The 11,576-nt window shown below is 42.6% G+C and overlaps 1 protein-coding gene across 1 annotated transcript in view; it reads right to left on the bottom strand.

The window, feature by feature from the left end:
- The window catches only part of TBX20 (T-box 20), a 187,882-nt gene that overhangs the window by 21,332 nt on the left and 154,974 nt on the right, over positions 1–11,576 (bottom strand). Inside the window, exons 4-5 of the mRNA XM_009273498.2 lie at positions 10,444–10,608; positions 4,909–5,017 (exon numbers count right to left, since the gene is read on the bottom strand). Coding sequence (XP_009271773.1) covers positions 4,909–5,017; positions 10,444–10,608 — 274 coding nt within the window. The remainder of the gene's footprint in view (positions 1–4,908; positions 5,018–10,443; positions 10,609–11,576) is intronic.

The following is an 11,576-nucleotide window of genomic DNA, read 5'->3' as shown; positions in this document are numbered from 1 at the left end:
AACCAATTTCAATGTTCACTGGAGTCAAACCGAGAGTCCCACTTGCTTCAGTTACCCCTGGCTGGAGGCCTGTTCGGCTGCCTCTAACCACAGTATTACAATATAAGAATTAAATACAGAGCTCGGCTTGCACCAGTCCTTGTTTTGGATATAATCACAGTCACAAGACGAAATTGGCAATGGTGTGGGTGGTTCTATTTTGCAGGGGCCATAATGATGTTACAGCCAGCTCTGTACATCTGGAATAGCTAATGTGCATTCCTCGGGAAGCGTTAACTTCAGCTGAAACACAGCAGAAGTGGTGCAGTATTTCATGCTAATCCAGTCAATGAGAAAGGTTGCACGTTGCATTGGAGTGGGGAGCTTAGACACAGCTTTGTCACGGCTAAAATTTCCATCAGCGTTTTCTTTGCTGCTCCTTCTTGGCCAAATATTGCTATGATTCGCGCTGTGACTTTGGGGGGTGCACACAGCAACAAGAAAGTCATTACAGTGATGGGGAGCCATTGTCCTGAAAGTGTTGCATGTCTGCTTTTACCAACTCGGGTCCTTTCTCAAATTACTTCACCATTTTATATATGCACACACACAATGGCCATTGACCTTGCCGATAATATCCTCAACACTTTTCCCTCTCTTTGTAAAATGTTGTCTTACCAGCCTAGTCACTTGGGCTGCTTTAAGCAGCTGGAAAAGACATTTTAAAGGACGGTGCTTGGATGGTGATGAGCTTACAGAGGGGTTGGTCCACAGAGCTCAGCGCTTCCCATTGCCTTTCGTGGCCGCAATATCCACACCAAGGCATTACATCTGAGCAGCAGCCGAGCGGAAGGAGGAAAAAGCTGTGACAGAGCAGCTCTCACACATGCCCTTTCCTTCCACTCCTCTGTGAATGCAAATTGTGATAAAGAAACTCCATTTTGCAAACAAGACCACGTAATCCTTTACGAAAGTTTTCCGAAACCAAAAGTGTACATGGATAACATCCCCTGCCACGATGCTCTACCCGCGCCCTCCCACCAGAGGCAAGTCGGGTCATTCAGGTACAAAACAAGTACCGAATGTAGCCAGGAGGTCACAAAAGACTCATGGCCAAGGTTAAGGTCACTATTTCCTTTTTGTGAGGGTCTGTGTAGGTAGTGCTCCATCTGCATCCCCACAGAGGCTGCCAGTGTTGCAGTACTCACTGATATTAAAGTCAGCAGGATACTGCACAAAGATACCCCTTAATATCCATGCAACTTCTTATGTTAGGACCATCAAAACAGCCTAAAGGAGTTAGATACACAGGGTGCATCTCACAGAGTACCCCCCAAGGGTGGTCTCAAAGTCCAAGCAGTCCCCTACCTGCATGGTGTAGCTATCAGAAAATCCCTGATGCCAGCTCTGCGATACTCATGCTGGTGTGCCCCACGAGAAACATCAGGTGCATGTATACTTACAGCAGCACACGCTTACTAGCAGTACAGCATGGTCACGGGCCCCCAGCCATCCCATCTGCCTTCGTGCTGACAGCCTGCAGCAGGGGAGATGACCAGGATCTGTCCTTACAGGATCCTGCTTGCTGTAAGGTCAGGCAGGTTTGTAGGCATCTGGCTCCCACTGGCTACAGACCGGTCACCAGAGGCAATCTGGATGCCAGCTGCGAAATCCCCGAGGTGACTTTGAATTCAGGAGCTACGCTGTGAATGTGGCTTCCACATTCACCAAAGAGTGTTACCAGGCAAAGTTTGCTTTCTAAAAGCATGGAGGTTCCTAATTTCTGCCAGGTTGACTTTAAAAAAAAACACCTGGGCATAGCTCCCTGTGGCTATTCTGAAACCCCTGCTTTCACAGTTACCTGTTGGCCATGTTCACACCTTTGTGTTTGCTTTTGCAAACATTCATGTGTTTAAGTTTTGCTATCATAAACGCCAGAAAAGCAATTACGATAATGTATACACTCATGGCTCACCTCACCACAAACGATGCCACCCCAACTAAGTGCAACCAAAAGTCCTAAAAGAAGCAGTCTGTGTGAAAAACATCACCAGAAATCCAGGAGGGGAAAAAAAAAAAAAAAAAAAAAAATCACGTTCATAAATGTTCCACAGCCAGAAAAATGGGAATTACTCGCTTGACTCTAAAAATCCAGAGACAGGAGCCATTTCCTTCCTCTGGTGAGGATATCTGAAAGTGTTTCCATGGAGCAAGCTGTATGTCATGCACACAGAGATAAGACTTCTGCCTGATGCTTGAGGAGAATATGTACATAGCTATGGGGTTATGCACGCTGCTGAAGATACACAAGCAGAGATGCTTGCCAACTCCAAAAGTCTCGCAATAAGAGAAAACAAACAAATGCTAGAACAAAAAAATGCTTCTCTTCTCTTCAGATTCCTTTTCAGGAAATGAACCACCCTACAAATAAAACACCACAATTACCTTGACAACCAAAACTGTCTTCTGGAGGATGGAGAAAGCAAGCAACTAGAACAAACTGGAATCAGGTTGGATCCAGCTTCTCTACCTATAACTGGTATTTAAAGGCATCTTTTAGGTCATTAAAACTTCCTCAGGAACCAACATGCCTTAGCAAACATAATTAAGATTTTAGCAGGTCAATTAAAAAGATCTCATCAGTGAAGAAGGGCTCTTTCAAACTGAAGGGAGGGGTTTCAGGAGGCATTTCAATTCTCCCCTTCTCTTAGTACATGGGAGCTCAGAAATGCCATTGGCCATAGCACAGTGAGCCCACCTTAACGGCTCCAGAGTATGAATTTCTTCCTTAATTCTACTGAGCATCCAATGATGGTATTTGCATAGCTTCAATAAGGCAGCACGTAAAACCTGACACCCTGATTTGGAACATAATAACCACAAAATATTAAAAAGGGAGTGCTCCGTGAAGGCGTAACACCTGTCATGCAAATCTCAACATGGGATCAAGCCTTCAGGGCTTATTCTTAACTGAACATGCAAAACTTTCCATCGACTTCAGCTGTCCAAAGCCTTCGCGTAAAGAATTGGGATCCACCTCTGCTGCTTCTTGGAAAGTTAATCAGGAGGCCACATCTCAAACGCTATGGATCATTTTCTCCCACTGCCTGTATGTGAGACAATTATGTCTTCTTGCTCTGTCACATGTCTCTGTTCCCGACAGCTTCTCAGACCTACTTCTTTTTTATACTCATCTGGGCTTCTGGGAACTGCACTGCTCCTAACTAGTTTGCAATATACTGCTGCGAGCCCTTTATTAGAGGCACACATGGCCCCTGTTATGATGAAAAATGCTTCTTTTTAAATGTGCAAGTATACTGCTCTATCATCACTCGGTGATAGAGCCTACAAATCTTCAGCCTTGCCCTTCTACAGATTATGAAATAAAAGAGAGAAAAGAAGAGAGACATTCTCCACTAGTCAGGAAGGGAACAACGGTGGGAACCGGATTCAAGAAAAATATACCCACAGATGGATCTTTAAAAGAGAACAACACAGAGGCATCTATCTGGGCTTTCTTTTGTTTTGTTGTTTGTTGTTTTTTTTTTTTTAACTACTTTTGTTGTTGTTGTTTCCAGGATGAATTTTAAATGATCGTGGCTGTGGTTCAATTCTTAGATCTTGAAATGAGTAAAAATTATCTTTTGGATGAGAAGCATTTGCACAGAACACAACTCAGACAAACAGCCACTGTCTCACATGGTCCGAAAAGGCAATAAATAGCACACTAGGGGAGGGATTTCTGACACCACATATGCCACAATTATTCAGCTTTACAGGTTAGTTACCCCTACACATGCTTCAGAGTTCAAAATCACTCCTCTCTTCCCGACACCTCATTTACTAACACTGCCTTTACGCTCGTTCTTCTTAACTGCCCTGTTCTCAGCCAACAACCCTTTCAAATCCGTCCCCCTGCTCCTTCAGCCTTCCCCTGGGGAACTGCCAAGCCCAGAGGCAAAACTTTTAGCTCTTCCTTTGCAATTTGGAGGCGCTACCAGGCCGTTCCTGCACTTTACAGGCACTTTTGGGGAAGGGACAGGATGGATGACACTTTTTCTTACCACCTACCATTAGACAGTCAGGTAGCTAAAGGAGTTGTCCCCGCTGATGGAGCATAGCAGGAGCCCATGGCCAGAAGCTCTGCATCCTATTTACCAGCTTCCAGCCTCAGGGATTGTGACAACAAACTGGTGCTGATCAGAGCTGGGACCTGTTTCCTTTAGCGATCCAAGGCCACCCTGTGGCACCTTGACTTTCAGGTAGCCTACAGTTATTTCAAGGGCAACTGAGGCACATTTATTTTTCTAATTTGATAGCCCTTGCTTTGGTGTCACATCAGTATTTTCTGCTGACTCTGTGCCCATGCTGCGCTCACTCTGGAAGTACAAGAGCTCTTATTGATGGGCCCAACCCTAACAGGTTGCCTGTAACAAGAGGGAGCTTCCAAGCACACACAGAAAAGCGTGTGAGCTTGCTAGCCAGTACATGTGGCAGAGCGTACCGCCATGTCACAGCAAAATGCTGGCAGAAGCATGATAAAAAGCTCGCCTGCCTCCCTTCTCTCCCTCACTTTGATGCTCGACTCCACCCTGAACTTTTCCGCAATGGATGTCCTGCCTCTGACAGTGGTAGGAGCATAATTTGAACATTTGCATTGACCTGGGCTCTACCTTATGAAAGGTAAAAAAACTGATTTCTGAAGTCACCTGTTCCTCTACAACAGAAATTAAAACCCAACATGTTTAAGCTTCATGCAGTGTTCTCCTCCACTGCGGTACGAAGGGCTAGCCAAGAGAGGTATAAGGTCGGGGCCACAGCAGCCTTTCGCCATCGCAGTCTCTCTCCTGCAAGCATAGCCCTGAGGCACAAGCCAGCAATTCCCCTATGGCGGTTCCTTTACCCTTTCCCACAAGGAGGGCTACTCACATGGCCATGCTGATCCAGCTCGTTGTTGGTGAGTTTGACTTTTTCGAAGGACACCATCTGCTTCAGCAGTTGCTCTCCCGTGAACGGGGAGTCAGGGTGCACGTACAACCTAAAACACATAGGGAAAAGGCCTGCTCATAAAAAAAAAATCTCACCTCTTGTCTTATGCATGGGCACCACTTCCATATGAAATTAAAACACCCATAATATCTTGCTTTCGGGATACGCAGTGGTTTCACGGATGTGGATTTCCTGAGAGCTTGGAGCTGCTACTTGAACAAGACACACACAATCTCCCCCAAATTAATGAATGCCTGAAATACGACCATTAATGAAAGACAGTAAAGCAGATGACTTGAGTTGTTTAATTCACTGGAATGTAATGAAGAATCCCATCTCCAAGTGCTAGATTGCTGTCTAACCATACCTATTATTTTATCTAGTTATCTGAAATGGAGACATTAACTAACATTCTCTGTTGTGTCTTTTCCCAAATGAAAAATTGATCATGTCTTTCCCCACAGCTGAACTAACAAGCACTTAAAATAACAATGACTACAGCTCCAAGAGAAAAAACATGGTGTCATTAGAGAGATAATGGGGGAATGTAGATAAAAATGCATTTTTCTTTATATGTAACATTAAGCCGTGATAATGATTTTAACCTGCACTCGATCACGCGTTAGCTGTGGTGACGTCTGTTTATAAGAGGTTGAAGGCTGCAGTCCAGCACAGTGGTCTGACATGAAAAAATTAATTGCAGCTCTGTAATTAACAATCCACCACTTGGGAAATTAAGCAGAAGAAAAGGAAGCACAGAAGACATGTAGATACAATGATATATACAATATGACTAGACTAATTACAAGTGCCAGGCTATTTAAAAACAATGATTTTATAGGAATAATGTATTGCTGAAAATTATTTAACTCAAACGTTCTTCTGTGTTAGTGAATTAAGAGCTGAACTAGACCTTCAGCCAGTGCAAACCAGACCTGTTCTGCTTCTGTCAGTGTTGGTTATCACTCACTGAGGGCCTGACTCTCTTTTTGCGTGATGTCTTTGGCCACACGGATGGATTTCTTCCATTAGACGGGTGGGGCAGCACTGCGATGCCGGGTTAGAAAGATAAACATTTTTTGTTGTCATTGAGCTACGATTTTGGTTAGGCAGAAGGAGAATGGAAAAACCACTAAACGATGGGGCGTAACTCTCTGATAAACTACGCTGATCCCTAATCAAGGAATGCCCATACTAAAGGCGCCGGGGAGTACAGCTCTGTTGTTCAAAGAGGAAGGAGATTTGATCTTGCACTCTTCGTTTTTGCCAGCAGAATCCCCGAGACACAGCGAAACTAAAGTTTTACCAGCACAGCTCGCTTCAGAGGTGCAGGATGTTTTCCTTACATTGATCCCAAGCACAGCTTGGCTGCTATAGCTGTGTCCACAGGAGGGATGCTGAGCCAGGGTTCCTGTCGCAATAAAATATTCCTAGCATACAGGCGTCCTCACTGGTATCGACTCTGCTGATTGCACTGCAAGGCTCATGAAAAACTATGATGTATCTGAAAACCCAAGACCTGGAATCCTGTTATGTCAAAAGAATTTTACCTCTCATGAAAATTAACTTTGCCTCCCTGTAAAAAACTGAAAATCTCAATCTTTAGAGCCCTGAATTAGAGAAGGCAAAACAAAAAGAGTCCCAAACACATCCTGCAACTTTTCAGCCGGTCTTGTGATATTTTTTTTTTTGGAGCCTGACTCCTAATTTCTAATGTCTGGATAGCTAATAATGTTTACTGTGATCACAGAGTGTTAGGCTCAGCAAGGTTTGGCTAAATGGGACCAAAAAGCCAAACTATTTCAAGTATGTGCCAGGGAATGAGTAAGGATCTTCATGTGTCTAAAAGCTGAGCACAATTGTTTTACACCATGGCTGGTTAACGCTTGGCACTGCTTTCAAACTACAAAGTGTCTGGACTTTAGCAGAGCACTAACGGCAAAGTCACTGAAGGATGGGCACCTGAATATCGGTTACATAAATGTATTAATAGACCTTGCTTTTCTTTACTGGTTTGCGACACGCTGTCGATCCCACTGCAACACATGGTTCCACCTGGTGAACTACACCTATCCACACAATTATCCTACAGCCTGAGCTTGTACACCCTGGAGAAGAGGCTTGAAAACTAGACATATCGCCCTCCGAAGTAGAAGTAGTTGACGAGACCGCGAGCGCGCACAAGCAAGTGGGTTAGAGAAATAAATGTGCACATTCCAGCACAGCACACGGGGCTCCCCCAGAAGTTTGCATGGGCTCTGCTGCCTAAGGCCGGCCAGATGCGAGGGGCTGCTCGCTTCGATTCACAAAGGCTTTAAGAGCCATATTTGGATGTGACTTTGCTCCACAGTATATAATGTTTCATGATATATGCAAGGTTTGGGTACTGCTTCCTTCTTGCATATTTTGGAATGCGACACCGCTCTCCTTCTATTTAGTTTAACAGTTGGTCTGGTCCTACAAGCCTTGTGCATGCCGCTTTTAATTACCTTAATGTCTCAAATAATTTGCAAAATAGAATACCTTCTAAAGGTTTCCTACCTAGAGTTCTCTGTAAACGCTATAACTTCATTAAACAAATGATTGTAGCCAAATACAGTAAAAAAAAAATGAAAAACAAAAAAAAAGACAGACTTTTGAATGAAAGAAAGGAGGTGAAAAAGGAAGAGCAGCGAAAAAAGGTGCATGCTGAAACTTATTAAACTGATGTTTCACACAGTCTTAGCAATTTGGAAGGACAAACATAAAATATCGCATAGGAATTCTATCCCCAGATAGCACTTTAGAAGATTTACAAAAGACTCCGAGAAGTATTTTTATTTAAGTGTTCATTGCAACATAAACTTGTCTTAAACTCTGACAGCAGGATAAAACTGTTCTTTGTAGAAAGTTCCCCAAAGGGTTAATCTTTCAAACAGAATCACAGAATACTTATGAATCTTGGAAAAAAACTGTCTTAGCATTGAAAGTTATTTTTATGATGGAAAGAGCAAAACACCTAACGGGTTCGATCCTGCAAAGTCTTAGACCCGTGCATAACATGACTGCTGAATAATTCCCCTGATGCCATTGTGCCTGTGCAGATGCAGGCAGTGATGTGCGTGGGGAGTTCGTACCTTGGTACTAGCGCCCAGACGCTAAGCACGCCTGCGCTCCTCCCTGACACTCCTCAAGCAAGGAGAGCTAAAACCATGTGTTTGGGGGACAAGAAATCACGAGTGATAACTTCATTAAGGGCTTCTGTTACTAGGGCAGGACTAAACCCGTTTCGCGATGGGAGGAGTACTACTTTTAATCTGAGCAAGACTGAGGCTTCCCACCTCAAAAGATGCATTAACACTCCAGAAAAAGCACTAGTGATGCAAACATCGTCACGCTGAATCTCTTGACATCTTTTTTTCTCACCAAACGGGAGCAAAAGAAGCAGAAAGTACATAAATGTATACGCAAGTACTGTTCATACAAAGAAAAAGTAATCTGTGCCTGCGATCAATGGTCTTTTGGCTAAGCATCCTGAAAATGAAACAGGAAAGGTACACGTTTGCACACAGGGGCAAAACACCCTGAAAACATCCTGAAAATTAAACAGCACAGGTATACATTTGCACATAGGGGCACTGACTCGATGAGGACCTTAAAGAGCTACCACAGTACGATGATAAATACTAAACTCCGAGAAGGTTTGACCCCAGCTCTAAAACAGTCAGTAGGGCAGTTGCTAATTATTCCAAGGATCAACCTCTTGTCTTACACTCTTGCATTTCCTCATTGAACTAGTCTATGCCAGATAATGTGAATTAGCCGTCTAGTTAAAGGTATCCCGAAAGGCACTTGAACAGAAAAATAAGAAGGGGACAACCCTGCCTTAAAACTATTTCTGTCCTTCCCTTATTTCTTCTTTTGATGCTGACTCTTTTGGAGCAGGATCCATGTTTTTTCTTTGGGTTTTGATCAGTGCCCATTACAATACGTCAAATGAAGCCCTCAGACGTTAACCACATTGCAAGAAGGAGTTTTTGGCCATGAAAACAAAGCCAACATAACTCCTAGGTTGCTGTCTTTAATCACAGCTTCTCTGCATGCGCTTTTTGTTTGTTTACTTCCCTGAGCCGCCTTCCAGAGATCAGCAGTCAGCAAGATTTCAGTCGAACTATTTATATGAGAAAAGCGTGCAGGATTTGGTCCCTATACTCACACACACAAAAAATGTGCTTCCATTTCTTGCGTTTCACTTCTAATTCCTGACTCTGTAATAAGCAAGTTCTTAACCCCGGGCTAAGCCACCTGGAGGGGATCTGTGTGCCTGCACAGAGCCCTCCACGAAAAGTTTCTTTGAAGCCAGAGAGGCATCCACGTTATTTCCATATCTCCGGCTCTGACTCAGCAAAGCCGTTCGACATGTGCTTCGGTCTTACTGGGCTTGAGGACTTAAGTAGGCACTGAAGTGCTGGGCTGAATACGATGAAGCGTGGGTCTCCACTGAAGTGCCCTCCTACCGTACAGCCTAGTGCTGTAGCCTCAGTTTCCCGATGCTGAAAGGAGTCAGTCATTAATTACATTAACAGAATGATTTTAGAAATTAGTTTTCTACAGCATTTTGTTTCTGTATAGAAAAGGGGGGGAATTTACTTGATTTTTTCCCTAACGTCTCAGAAAATGTCATGATTTCTTAACAAAAAAAAAAAAAATCTCTGTGCTGTAGAACTGATCAATACTTTGCCTGCTGTCTAAGAGACGACTAAAAGCAAGAATAAAATTATTGGTTAGCAAACGCTGGATATGTTATCAAGAAATAATGTAATTTCAAGCATAAACAGCACTGAACTGTAATGTAGTATTTCTACTTTGACTTGGCTGTTGGTGCTTGGATTGCTTTAAATTATGAGGTCAAATACGCTGTAGAACTGATCAATACTTTGCCTGCTGTCTAAGAGACGACTAAAAGCAAGAATAAAATTATTGGTTAGCAAACGCTGGATATGTTATCAAGAAATAATGTAATTTCAAGCATAAACAGCACTGAACTGTAATGTAGTATTTCTACTTTGACTTGGCTGTTGGTGCTTGGATTGCTTTAAATTATGAGGTCAAATACTGGGGGTGGGGGGGCACACCCAAGAGACAGATCAATTTTTTTTTTAAGCTTTCTTATCTGAATTGAAGCAAACTTCATAAAATTTATTTATATATATATATATATTATATATATATATATAAATAAATAAAAGAGCCTTTAGCCAAATCCTGCATGCCTTGGAACATTCAGCATAAATCAAACCTCAAGCAGAGATTTGAGGCCCGATTCTGCATCACAGAAAATCAGAGTTTTGCAATCAACTTTGTTGAGCACAGACTCGAAGTCTCAGAGCACTCTTTGCTAACAGCGTGAAAAGATTAATAGCGAGTATTTCTTGAAGGAAAAGAAAATAAAAAGCAAAGAAAATAAAAGAAAGACCAGCAGTAGAATCTACAAACCTTGCAGGGAGCGGAGGATCAGCTTTTCCAGCCACTAACCAGGAAGACCTGTGGTAGGCATATCTATATCTTTTATTGTCCACAGGAACTATATCCATTAACACAATGTACTTGGCTTCAGGATCCACTCCCGAGAAGGAAACCCTGATCGTAGGAAACATTCTCCTTAAATAAAGGCAAATCAGAAAATAAATACATGGAGAGCAGAAATAAGGGAGCTTCTGAAAAGCTGCTAAAATTAGGAATTATATTTAAACAGCCTGAAAAAAAATTAAAGCATCTATTGATTCTGCTTCAGCATGACAGAAGTTAAAGCCTGTGTCTCTCTAATATGCACAGAAATTGCAGCTTGAAATCAGAACGATTTTTTGGAAGCAAAAAGAAAAAAAAAGATAAAATGGGAAAAGGAGAAATGTACTTTTGCCTGTTAGTTAAAAGTACACAACGGTTTCAGAAAATAGTTGTACCTAAGGTACATAAGTCCTTAGAAACGTGGATTTTTTTTTTTTTTTTATGGGATCCATTGTAGTGTTAGGGAAATATTGCAGAAAATATTTCTGTTAATATTCTCACATATTTTAGATGCATGCTCTTTTACGCCTGCTCGCGATATTACTGAGAGGAATTTTCAAAACTAAACTTTCCTTTCTTCACTTAAGTGTTGACAAAACGGAACTTTAAAATGTAAGGGTTTGCCGTAGACCAGAAATAAATAACTTTAAACAGTTTAAAATTTTAAACTTCAAATTGCACATTTTACACGTACTTTTCTAAACTATTTTTTAAAACACGTGCTGGTAGAGCTCGGTAGTTAGAAAAAAAAAATCATCAGGGAACTACAGTAATAACAAGTGACTACGAGGATTACAAAACCCGACAAGACATTTGGCTCCCGCAGGCTGCATTTGACCGACCCACACCCCAAAAGCTTTACTGAAGAAACGGCACGGTTCGAGGTGACGAGAAAGCCTGGGATCCTTTTGCACATTATTTGCAACCGGCAGAAAAGCAAAGCAAACCGAGCCCAGACCGAATTACTTCCCCACGACCCCGCATTTCCCTCTGTCTGTGCCAACCCGGCCCCGCAAAATGACGGCACCGCACGAAGGAGCTGTTGGCCGCAGACCAAATTA

Source organism: Aptenodytes forsteri, unplaced genomic scaffold (genome assembly GCF_000699145.1).
Source record: "Aptenodytes forsteri isolate BGI_AS27 unplaced genomic scaffold, ASM69914v1 Scaffold270, whole genome shotgun sequence".
In the NCBI taxonomy this organism is placed as follows: domain Eukaryota; kingdom Metazoa; phylum Chordata; class Aves; order Sphenisciformes; family Spheniscidae; genus Aptenodytes; species Aptenodytes forsteri.
The sequence above is the reverse complement of the archived record's forward strand: the minus strand, read 5'-3'. Positions and strand labels throughout refer to the sequence as shown.